The sequence below is a fragment of the Monopterus albus genome, unplaced genomic scaffold (assembly GCF_001952655.1).
Source record: "Monopterus albus unplaced genomic scaffold, M_albus_1.0 scaffold37.1, whole genome shotgun sequence".
In the NCBI taxonomy this organism is placed as follows: Eukaryota; Metazoa; Chordata; class Actinopteri; order Synbranchiformes; family Synbranchidae; genus Monopterus; species Monopterus albus.
The window spans coordinates 1,720,474-1,733,297 of record NW_018127917.1 but is presented as its reverse complement, the minus strand read 5'-3'; the positions used below and the strand labels follow the sequence as shown (position 1 = coordinate 1,733,297).

Here is a 12,824-nt window from a genome sequence, read left to right as displayed (position 1 = left end):
AGTGGGAATTCTGGTTCCTCATCGAGTTTGTGTCGTGTCTGCGAGTCACTGCTGACAGCCAAATGAACAATTAAAATGCAGTTTGTATCCAGCCAGTAAAAACAAGGCAATCAGCTTGGCTGTGCTGAAAGGCCTCATTGCTTGCAGCTGTTTTTAACTTAGATTTTTTTAAATCATACTCTGGGACAGAAAACCAAAACTCCTTACAATGCACTTTTGTTTTCATATTACATTAACATATACTCATCTGCCATATGAAGCTTAAGGTTTGTTCTCTTGTTCTCGCTCGTCCAACCAACAAGTAAAACTATGACCTGCTACAGTTTTATGGACCTTCTGCTGAGTTTTCTGCTCAGTCCCTGGCCTGCTGCCAGAGAAAGCCTTTCTCACTGTGGGAAATGTATTAAGATGTAATGGGAAGGTTGCCTGGGAGTCAGTCAGCAGTCTGCACTGTAAACCAAGAAGGGACTCATATGTGAGTGTCAAGCTGAAAGTCTGAGAGTATTACTAGCTCTGGACTGGTTTGTGCCTTTTACACAGCCGACTGTGAGTATGGCAGACTGAAATAAGGATTTTATTAGCTGTGCAGCCCTCAAACAATGTCCTTCCTGCTGCTCAGCTGTATGTAACAACATTCTCACTACCTTTATTTGTCGAATCGGATTTATTCAAGAAAGATGAGTGAGGCTTGGTAGGTGGGAATAAGGTTCTGTTACAATACATATAAAAATCAGTGGAAAGAACATTGTATTTTCATCCGCCAAGTCTGTTACTTATTATGTAAGCAGAGGAGACACCGCTGCTGCAGCTGTACTTTGCCTGTTGACTGCAAGGTTGATCTGTTGTGCATTACATAAAGCTGGTTGCTACGCACACACACACAAGGACAGACTTCCTTCTCCTACTTCTGCTGTACTGATCTAGTATATTGGCCTTGCTCTTATGGCCCAGCACATTCTTTTGTCTTTTTGTGGCTGCAGTACTTTGGCTTCTGCATGATCGTCTACTCCCCAAATTCCTGTCAGATAATTCCCATTTGAAACACATTGCTGCCTGTCTGCAGCTAAACAAATAATTAGGAGTTTGGCAGGACTGGAGTATTACAGTGGTTTGACAGAGCTACTGCGTCCAGTGGACTGGCATCTGGCTACATTTTGTATCCAACAGCTGCAGGAGAAGTGGCAGAGAAATGTAATGCAAGCCTGTGTGTTAATGTATTTCTTTGTAAGGCTGTTATACTCTTTAATTGAGCCCAGCACCAAGGTCTGAGCATTTGTAAAGATCAACTCATCTCCGTTACATACTTCTATGAATGCACAACTTTAGCTTCTTCCTGGTGACACAGGTTTGAGTCTCAGTTTATTGGTTTGTAGCAGTGGGACATTGTAAAGTATTTTATTGAATTAAGATGCTACTCTTGACCGATACCAGCCTTTTGATCAAAGTGGGAGGTCAGTCTGCCATCGTGATTTTATCTAACAGCTTCAGGCATGTCAGTCTCACTCAGCCATGTCTGACTGGTTTTTAAACCCACGAAATCTAATAAAGAGTTCGAACTTTCCAAAAACAAAAACATGTCGGACTCCATTACTGCAAAATGTGTGATAAATAATTCATGAGACTTGCACATCTACTGTAGAAAAGTCTTATTTGAGGAACATACTGTAGTGTCTTCAGGTTTAATATTTTATTACTTGTAAGCACCAGAAAGATCAAATGATGTGTTGAAACAGGCAGATACAGACTGTACAGTATATGGTTGTGAATTTTGAGCACAGTTTGAATCATTTGTGTAACCAGTTTAAGAGCTCCAGCCCATGTTTAAAGGAGTAGTTCAACATTTTGAGAGCTCCATATTCACCTTCTTGTAAGCAGCAAGTTTGGTTTTCCTCTCATGTCTGTACGGTAAACATGAAGCTACAGCCAGAAGACTATTATCTCAGGTTAGCATAGCAAATAGTGTGGGAACCACACAGTGATCTGAATGTTTCAGAGATTTTAGCATCCAGCCAAGTATAAAAGAAATGTTTACTTATTTTTATACATGGAAATAATCCAGTCTTAACAAACTAAATATCAGCACCAGAAAGAAAGAAATCACAGTATTGAAAGTTATGATAAAATAAATTGTGAATCTAAGTCCCCTTTCCTAATTGACATCATCCAGGCCTGTACAAACTCAGAGAAGCAGCCTTTAAAGTTGAGTCCTGCTTTATATACAGTCTTATGCAAAAGTTTAGGCACCCCTTGATAAATAACAGATTTTGGTGATTTTTTATTTGAACAGATGTTAACACAGTTTCTCTTGGAAATGGAAAAAATGCACAATATTTTCTGCAAACAGTGATGCATAGTTACTTCTTATGCCATAAATTGAACAAAAATAAAAAATAAAAACATTATTATGGCATGGTGCAAAAGTTTGGGCACCCTAAGAGTTCCAGAGTCTCAAAGTCTCTCACAAGGTATCAGACCTTAATCAGCTCGTTAGATCTGATGCACAGCAACAGCTGTCATTGGTAAATGCCAATTTCAAAGCTGTACAAATACTTTGACTCTTCAAACCTTGTGCACACACTTGTGGACACCCAGCAACCATGGGTTCCTCTAAGCAGCTGTGTAAGACCCTGAAAATGAAAGTTATTGACGCCCACAATGCAGGAGAAGGCTACAAGAAGATAGCAAAGCGTTGTCAGCTTGCAGTTTCCACAGTAAGAAATGTAATTAAGAGATGGCAGATCAGGGGAACTGTGGAGGTCAAGATGAGATCTGGAAGACCAAGAAAACTCTCGGACAGAACTGCTCGTATGCTGGTCAGAAAGACAAATCAAAACCCCCATTTGACTGCAAAAAACCTGCAGGAAGATTTAGCAGACTCAGGAGTGGTGGTGCACCGTTCCACTGTGCAGCGATGCTTGCACAGACAAGGCCTTCATGGAAGAGTCAGCAGAAGAAAACCTTATCTGCGTCCCCATCATAAAATCCAACGTCTGAAGTATGCAACAGGACATCTACAGAAGCCCGATGCGTTTTGGAAACAAGTGCTGTGGACTGATGAAGTTAAAATAGAACTCTTTGGACACAATCAGCAATTATTATTATTATAATTTTTTACATCAGCCTCTGGCTGCCTGTGGTTGACTTGTTCGGCTGCTGACAGACCAACACAGCTGGTGGCTAATGACTTCACACTTGAGGGGATAAAGCTGACTACATATAACTCTATCTACACTACTGTAGGTCTTGACTCTGAAAAGATGAATACATTTTGCAACCAGATGGCATGTTCATTTGAGACCACAGTGTGACCGTTAATTACTCTTTTGGGTTTCACGTGTTACTGTGTAATTGGTTTGCTGGTTTAATTAATCTGAAATTGTTTTGTCAGAGCGTGGTGGTGGCGGTGATTAGACAAACACCTAGCCATACAGCTGTACTCCAACAATAAATAAAACTGGACTTGTATAGAGATTGCAAAAAAAAAAGCATTTTATTCAGAGTTAATCAGCAAACGCTGCATATGAGGGTTCTATTTGTATCCCAGATATTAAGTTTGCCTTTGCTGTAGATGTTTCCAAACCAGCCTTCTAGATCTTTATTAAGTTGTTTTAGTGAACTTTTCTGTGAGGAAACAATGTAAGGTCCTATCTAAGGCAAATGGGAAATTGCAATGTCAGCCACTGCTGTGTTCACTGAGATGCTCTCGAGTTTATAAACACAAACAATAATTTGATCAGATTTATACACTTAATATTTTCTAGCCAAGTCTGATATGATCTCTTTTTCCAAAGCACCTCATTTAGCATTATACATTTCCTCTGGCTTTGTGATCTGAATTTAAATAACATATACCCTTGTATTTGGACTTATTTATGGATGAGCAGCACTCTAACTTATTGTTTCTTATCAACAGGGACAAAAAGGACATCCTGGTCCTTCTGGCCTCCCAGGTGAAGCTGTAAGTACTTGATTTTTCAGTAAAATGGCTCCAGTTGGTTGTACAGTGTATTTATACCTTTTCTTTAATGTATAGCAGAGCCAATTTCTTTCTCAGTATCTTCATCAAACTGCAGCCATGTTGCAAGCTGCTGTCAGCCACTGAATCAGTAGTTGCATTGTCTACAACTGTAGTGCCATTTTTAGGTTAATGAGAATTATGGGGGAAAGCTGCTAGAACGCTACAATATACTTAAATTCAGTAAATTCTGAGGTGAGATGCATCACTGGCCCTTTTTAAATATATGATCAACGGTGTCTGGGGTGAGAGTGTGAATTTTATTGTAAGGTTTAAAAAAATCACGAGAGGATTTTCCTAAGAGGATTTTGTGAATAGCAAAAGTGGCATCTGAAAACAAATGAAATCAGATCCCTTCATCTTTCTGAAGTGATATCATGCTGACTGAGCCCACTGCATGCTGTTTGTCTGATGGCTGGAGTGTGTGTTAGCTATATGTTAAGTATATGTTTACTGACTGAATAGAAAAGCTAAGAGTCTGCAGAGACAGTTCCCATAACACTCCAGCATGTCTTTCCATTTATAGTTACAAAACAGGAGAAAGGGAGGGAATGACAGAGGGAAAATGTTAACACAGAGTCATTGGACATTAAAAAAAGAAGGGTGAGTAGAGACATTACACACTAGTTGTGCAGGAATCTTGGCGGGAAAACCGATGAGAGATTTTTGGCAGTGATACAAGTGGGCTAAATAGTTTGCACACCCTAGGTCCCGTCTCCTTTCCCGCCTTCCTGAGTTCAGTTCCTGTCTCTTTGAAAAGAATGTGCTGTGTCACAGTGTGTCTTTTCTAATATTCTCAAAAAGATGATGCAATCTTTTCTTTGGAAAATAACTACACACCACATGTTTTAACATGCACATCTGTTGGCCTGTGTATTCTGAGGCCTGTTACTTTTGTTGCAGTAGTGTAATACATTTGGTTCTTCTAGTTCATTGAGGATAACCAGCGTCATCTCCTGCCAAAGGGACATTCACTCTTAATTGTTACAGACACTCCTGGTTGACTATTAATTAAGTGGAGTTTGTTTGTTACTTAAAGGTACCCTGTGGAGGTTTCTTGTTGAATTCAAAAACCTGTGGCTACATCTAAATAGAACTAGCTAGCTGGCACCATGGACTGGCTGACAGCGGGTCATCACATCTCTGAAAATGTCGGACCACATATTTGACAACTAGATCATTAATTTCCCTCCCTTGAAAAATATCAAAATTTAAAGTGGTATAATAACAGCCCTAGGACAAAAATTATAACTGCTTTGAGCTTGCCGTCACCACCGTGGGAGGATGGGATAGTGTATTGTTCATTGCTTACATACTACGATGTTATGTAGGTTACTACTCGTGTACATATTTTACCATACTACTTGTCTCGCACACACATTTTAGCCTACTGCGTAGTAGGCAAGTAGTCGATTTCGGATGCACCCCTTATGTACAGTACATATAAAAACATTTGTCCTGAAGATTACTGCTTCCTTTCCTCCATCCTTCAACCCTTTCTTCCTCCCGTCACCCTTTCCTGGCCTCCCCTGATGTTAATTTCTGATCTGTCTTTTTCTCCACAGGGTGACCGTGGAAATGATGGAAGCCCGGGGGCCAAAGGCTATCCTGGCAGGCAGGTGCAGTAAATCTAGTGTTGCGGTGCTGGTTGAGCAGGGCCACACACACACAAACAAACACACACACACACACAGAAACACACCTGCAAGACACAACAAAAAAAGGAGGCTAGGTTGTCATCTCTATTGTGAATTCAGGTTTTTGAAGATATGGGATGATTTGGACTTGGGGGAACATTGACTCCTTGTATGCTTTCTAGAAATTTTTTTTTTTAAGTGCTCGGAACAAAGACAAACACCCAATTTGGTAAATCCAAATAAAAAGGGTTGGCCCCAGAAATAAGACAAACACTCTCTGTGGTGGAATTACAGCTACAAACACCCCTGTTCTAGCAAGAAAATGTCATAAGGTTTCTATAGTGAATGTTACCCTGAAGAAAGAAAAGATAATAGAAGTGTGACTAATGCCACAGCTCCCCGGGTAGAAATAAGCTTTTTCTGTCCTTCCAATGCTCTGTGAGCATCATTCCTTGCCCCACTTTTAGGAATAGGGTTTAACTTAAGTATTCAAAGCTGGGGACTGTTATGGTCTCTGTGCATTTAAAATATGTTCCCTCTTAACTTTTAACAAATTTAAAGTCCCACAGCAGCTGTGCAGCTGCTTACTCACTTTTGCTCCCTTTAATGTTAATGATAACAGAGTTCAGGCACCGGTCTCGGTGCTTGCCTGTGTGTGTCAGTGCACTTTCTATGTCAGAGCCCTGATCCCTATAGAGACTTAGTGGTGTGTGATGGATTAGGTTTTAGCACCCCCTACCATCTGTAGGCTGTGAATCACTGGAGCTGTAGGTTTGTGTCAAGATTCTGCACTTGGCTGTAGGGAGTTCTCCTGATCTGAGTGTTGATCGTTATGGTTGCAGGGGGAGATTATCTGCACTAGTGGATTTGTTGGCAGTGTCTCAGAGAAAAGATGTGGATGCGGCTGAAGTATTAACACTGTAAATGCCAGCTAAGATTGCTAATTATAATTTTAAAAATGATGCTTATTATCAAGTAGTGAGACTTTTTAATCTAGATGGATAGTCAAAGCATTTTTTAAATTAAGTACTTTCATATTTACTTAAATAAAGTTCTGCCTCTGGTTGTAACCACAGAAATATATTTGGTCATCTGTTATGTTTAGGGTTTACCTGGGCCAATAGGAAAAATGGGGCCAAAAGGAGTCAGGGTAAGTAGATGTTGGAAAAAAACAGTTTTAATATTGATCTGTTTTAGCAAATGTAGACATTTTACTGCAGTATGTTTTATTCTGTGGTAATAAAAAGGTGCTTTGTGTAACTACTGTATATCTCACATTGTAAAGTCCAACATGTTTAAAGCACTCTGAGAAAGTCTTGCTTACTTGTATTTTATGTTCATGTCATGCACCCTCTTCCTATTTCCACTGAAGGCCACAGGGGAGAGAAGCATGTTACTTCCTTGTACAGAAAAGATTTGAACTTTCACTTTTTGGAATGAGCTGTAAAATGTACACTAAATGAATGACCTGACCAGTGTGGGTACATTAAAAGGTCGATGTCATAAACGCCTCTTGTCTGCCCTTGTTAACTCTATGATGATAATGACAGATGGTTTTCTTAGTGTATTTAAAGTACTGTAGGGACAGGCAACTCTGGATGTCTTTAAATCCTTTCCATGCCTGCTGTTCTTGTTAATGTTAGCAAAATATAAAACCGTATTTGTCTGTGGCAGAGTGTGACCATGATGCATTCAAGTGTGAGATTCTCATTTATGTTGTAATTTTCTTTTCCTCTGAGCAGATGTTGGAGAGAGATCTTCAGAGATCCCTGATGTGAGGGTATGTGCCCTTGGACTACATCGTGGAAGCCAGCACCATGCAGTCCATGGGCATATACACTTGCCTCAAGGCTTAGATCTTCAAGACCCCACTCTGCTGTAGCATACGCCTGTGGTGCCGTAACAGATCAAAGCATCACACATTGAGCCTGACGTGTGTTTAGTGTTATTGACCTCTAAAAGTTCTACACAGTATCCATCATCTTGGCTCAGTCTCAATGTGCCCCCCTGACCACCTTCCCTCTGGCTGTGGCTTATCTTTTCCGCCACTCTCTCTTTTATTCATGTCTGTAGGGTCACATTGGCATCCCTGGGTTTTCTGGCCTTCCTGGTCCTGATGGCGAGAGAGTGAGTATTAGTGGTTTGGGGAATAAATGCCTACTGGGTTGCTTTATATGACTCTAGGGCAAAATAATTAAACAGAAATGCACTTCACTCTTGAGGTTCCACAGGCACATTTCACCAAATCATTGTTATAGGCTTAAGGTAGTGCAAGGTGCCTTATACTGTACTGAATCAAGTCCAGTGGCAAAGACCGCCTGTGCCCCCCTAACATCTCTCCTGTTTTGAATATGATTATAATGTAGGAGGCACATTGAAATTACTTAAATACCCAACAAAGATTCCCACAAACATCGAGGGCAGGGATTCTGTCATCCTCACTTAATGACAATATTAAGGTTAATGCTGACATGGCACACTGCATGGATAACATGCCAAGGCTTACTTTTGAATGCTATAAATTAGCTTGCTAAAGTAGCATTCAGCTCAAAGCGCAGCACACTGACTAAGTACAGTGCACTGTAAAGGAAACCTAAATAAGGTTTGACCCTGATTTTAATGACTACTTCTCCATTTAGGTTAAAGGTTGATCAGTTCATGGACATGTTGAGATATTACTGAAAAGCACAGCAGCTGTTAAAATAATGTTTGAAATTGTTTTGTCAGCTACTGTTGCCAGGCTAAAAAATTAGCTTTAAAGCTCAGTATTTATAGTTTTGCCCAACTAGGATCTAAGAATAGAAAAGTTGCTTCTCTATTTTTGTTCCATCCAACACTTTTGTTTAGTTATGAGAGAACCATAGCCTCACGGGGCTACTAGTGTTGCTAAAGACTTTGTCTTATCAAATGTTTTCAATGTTTTTAAATTATGCATATATATCTCTCCTTTAGTTTTTTATCCATATTTCTATGTCACCTGTTTTCTTTCCTGTTTCCAGGGAATTCCTGCAGATCACGGGGAGAAGGGCAAGATGGGTAGGCCGGTAAAGTTTTCTCTCCACATACTTCTCAGACAACATTTTTAATGCAGCCTCATGAAAGTGAGGAGGTTTTGCCTTGATCTTCAGTATGAAGTATTACTGTAGTGCTGAAGTACTTTGAAGAGTATTAAATAACCATTACTCTGACGGAGACTCTAGCTCAGTGTGAAGAAAAGTTGTGTTAAGGTTCACACTGCCATAGTGAGGCTAGGGATTACTGTAGAGGAGAAATGCCCCGAATAATGTAACTGGATGTATTGGAAACAGAAATGTTTCAAATTCCCAGTCTATTCCCTTTTAAAAATCGAAAATGTCTGGTCTCATATTAAGTCCAGTGGCTCCTGTATAAATACTGTATGATTAATTTTCTCTTTGAAGACTATTTTATGGAACTGTGTATGTCATACAGTGTGCTTAATACTGTGCCTGGTTTGTATTAGACTGATATGAGACTGATGTGTCAGTTGTAGGTTTGGCTTTGTGGAGCCTGTACCCGCAGACCAGAGAAATCTGTCGTTACTGGCGCCTGGAAAATACTAATACCACTCAAAAATTCTTATGTAAATTTGACGTTTCCCAGGCCTGGTTGTACACATTAAAAAAATATTATTATGCTGTAATGCTCAGTGACATACACTGAGGTGCTTGTAAAAGCCAAGTCATGAGCAAGCCCTTTCTCTTCCTCTGTGGTGAAAAGTGAGGTCAGCCACTTTGTGTTTTTTTTTTTTTTGCTCCTGAGTCAGCAGTAAAGCAGTGTAACAGTGACAGCAAGAGAAGGGCCTTGATCCAGCAGAGATCCATGTGATTCATATCTTAAATACTAAAACAAATGATTCCACAAAAAGACACATTCTGAAACTTGCAAAGTATGGTGTTTAACAACTCCTCTTCTCCTGTGTCAACCTCACAGATGTTGAGGAGAATCCTTATATATGTATTTTTCTAGTGAAAATTTTATTGTGCACATAAGCAGAGTGACAGACCAACCATTAGACAGATCTCATAAAGGGTCTTGCCAAGTTTGTATTCACTATGAGGAAAACACTTGCATATGTTTTTCATCATACCGAGTCGGTTGTTGTTTATGGAAAGAGGAATATTTTTCCACATTTCCTGTTTACTTCATGTTGCACCAGTTTCTGTATATTGCTTTCTCCATATTTGCCTAATGTTCTGAGGAAACAGTCTGCCATACAAACAGCCCTGTCTCTGCCATCACTTGAGGTCTTTATATTTTGATTTTTCTCTTTGTCTGTAGACACAGAATGACAGATCTGTTCTCTGCTCTGCCATTTATCATTAGTCCAACAATGGGCTTGCCTTCTCTTGGCAAGAGCAGAGCCCAGATGTGTGGTGGGTTGTATGTTGACCGTGGCACATCGCCAAGCACACAATGAGTTTGTGGCCTTGCGTTACATCATGCCTCTTGTTCTGCCTCTGCAATAAAATTATGAGCAAGAAAGGGACAAATCAGCAGCTCCTGGGCCAAGCAGCTTTATTCGGCAATTTAGGCAAGTTCTGGGGGTTTGGTCGAGTTCTTCCTGCCAGTGTGTGCTCGGAAGGACTCAGCTGTGGAATTTCCTGCCGGACTACCAGAAATGAAGCACTTTTGTGCATTTGTTTGGCTTTGAGAACACTTTGTTGTTCCCTGTGTTTGGTGTGATAGGCTTCACTGACAAACCATGTGGTATCTAAATAAATTCAGCAAAATGTGTACTGTGACCAAATGAATACAATGAAACCACTCAGTTCCCCCTCTGGTTACATGACTACTCTGTTTGTTTGCTCAGGGGTTTCCTGGTGACCTTGGAGAGAGTGGACCTCCTGGCCCTGATGGGTACCCAGTAAGTGAAATGATGTAGATGCAAACAACCTCTACTCACTGTTGGTATAGTGCAATTGTTCATATCTGTCCCTGAAGTCCACAACATTACACCTGACTGAGGTGTCACCAAACTTCATACCATATATAGCCCCATGTAAAAATGCATTGCAATGTTTTTAACAAGAGATGAAAAGTACACCTAAAAAAAGACAAAAGTAGGAAAATGCTTCTGCATCACTTTCTTTAGTTTAGGTCAAGTTAGACCACTGCCCTATGTTTGGAAAATATAGAGTGAGAGAGCTGGCATTTGCATTTCGTTTTACAGTCATGTGTATGAATTTGCTGTGAGGCCAATCACTGCAGTAAGTCACTCACCCATCATAATCCATACTGATATTAAGGCAGCATCAACAGTATCAATCTTTCTTTACTTTGACCCTCACTGCTGGTGATTGACAGGTTCAGAGTTGGATTGTGATTGGCTGACCTCTCCGAGCCTCCTTGAGGACTCGTTTCCTGTGCCTCTGGTGGGAAGAGGGGATGTTCCATTTGGCTGAATTCATCTCCTTTCATTCATAGAGGACTAGAGGAGGCGACAGGAAGCTCACAGTGGGCTGTGTGGCCTCCATCTCGCTCTCTGTTGGATGTGTAGCATAGAGAGGATGTAGGCATGGCATGTGGGTAGCTTGGACAACAAGCCTCTCTGTGCCGAGCGCTCACTCACTGTGCTAAACTGAGTGGAGAAGCATACTGTATTAGACTATCAATGGAGGAACAAAGAAGTAAACAAAATATAGAAACATGCTGTATGCTTATATGTGATTCCTCCCCCTGCCACTCTACAGCTCTGTCAGCCTGTGCTCATGTTACATCTTTTCTGTATCTCGTTCTTTCTGTTCTGCCTTTTAGGGTGAACTGGGAGCTCTTGGCCCATGTGGAGTCCCTGGTCTTATTGTGAGTGTTGTATTCTCGTCACTTAGTTTGTAGTTTATATTTTTTTGATTTATACACTTTGAGTCCTTGTTTTTTTCCATATATTGTCTTCTCTTGAGGGTCCTCTTTGTCTTTACTTCCTCCTGGAAAGCTGATTGGAGCTACTGCTTTGAAAAGGGCTATATAGAAAAGTGTGATTCCTTACTTGCACACTTACAGATGTAGTTTTGGGTAATAGAAGCAGTTGTGACAGTGAACATGTGAAATTTGACCTGTGTTTTCAGTTTAGTAAATATGTTTTATGTTTTATTGCTGACAGGGAGACATGGGTCCTGTTGGCATTATGGGCTTAGCAGGACCGCCAGGCCACAAGGTAACCAGTGTGGATGTGTTGTTCATGACTATGGTTTTGATATTGGTGTGACATTAAAATGATACCTTTTGGTTTATTATTTTTCTTAACCAGAATGTCTTTAAGTACCAATTCAGTGAGTTGCTTATTTGGATAAAATCTGTAAACCTTGTGAACTCTTCACTCCATGGTCATGTCTTCTTCTAAAAGCCTGACGGTGTAAACTCAAGCTAACAGGGAAAAGTGATGTTACTGTTTTCTGTTCTGTTTTTGCAAGGGAGTACCAGGGAACCCAGGGGAACCAGGACTGGAAGGTGATCAGGTGATCTGCATATTTCTTTCTTAGATCACTGACCACTGAATATGAGAATGCATGTGAATAACTGACTTTGGAGAAAACCAGCAGACACCTATAATGCCCACCTGGAATGAATCTCTCAGTATTATTATTATATTTCTCACCTTATTTTGTGTTTTCTTAGGGAGACGTTGGCTTACCAGGAGTGCCAGGGGAGCGTGGGTTCCAAGGGGACAAGGTATGTTGGCCAGGTGGCAGACAGGTTTATCCATTAATCACAGCATTGGTGCTTCTGTTCCTGGCTTCTTTCATCAGCATGTCGAAGTGTCTTTGAGCAAGACAGTGAACTTCAGAATTCTTCCAGTGACTAGACTACAGCATTGTGTGGCATCTCTGCCACTGTCTGTGCGTGTGCATGGGTGAATAAGAGGGATTATAGATATTGGGTTTGTCTTCTTTCCTGCTTCAGTCCATCTATAACAGTTTTACTCACAGTTTCAATGTTCCTCTGTGTGATTAGCATGTTCAGATTTTTTTTTTTCCACACTTGATTACATTATAGTGAATTTTATGTTACAGGGTACCTATGGCATACCTGGGTTACCAGGTCCTCGTGGAAAACCTGGATTGCAGGCAAGTCCCATTCATTAAAGCACTGAGCACCAGAAGAACATAAAAAGCTATTTCCAAAATGTCTATGCTTTGTTGACTAAAGTTATGAGG

At 40.5% G+C, this 12,824-nt stretch overlaps 1 protein-coding gene across 1 annotated transcript in view; it reads left to right on the top strand.

The window, feature by feature from the left end:
• The window catches only part of col27a1b (collagen, type XXVII, alpha 1b), a 58,859-nt gene that overhangs the window by 20,229 nt on the left and 25,806 nt on the right, over positions 1-12,824 (top strand). Inside the window, exons 6-16 of the mRNA XM_020598261.1 lie at positions 3,914-3,958; positions 5,581-5,634; positions 6,758-6,802; positions 7,726-7,779; positions 8,652-8,696; positions 10,484-10,537; positions 11,428-11,472; positions 11,771-11,824; positions 12,081-12,125; positions 12,286-12,339; positions 12,681-12,734. Of these exons, the coding sequence (XP_020453917.1) occupies positions 3,914-3,958; positions 5,581-5,634; positions 6,758-6,802; positions 7,726-7,779; positions 8,652-8,696; positions 10,484-10,537; positions 11,428-11,472; positions 11,771-11,824; positions 12,081-12,125; positions 12,286-12,339; positions 12,681-12,734 (549 nt within the window). The remainder of the gene's footprint in view (positions 1-3,913; positions 3,959-5,580; positions 5,635-6,757; positions 6,803-7,725; positions 7,780-8,651; positions 8,697-10,483; positions 10,538-11,427; positions 11,473-11,770; positions 11,825-12,080; positions 12,126-12,285; positions 12,340-12,680; positions 12,735-12,824) is intronic.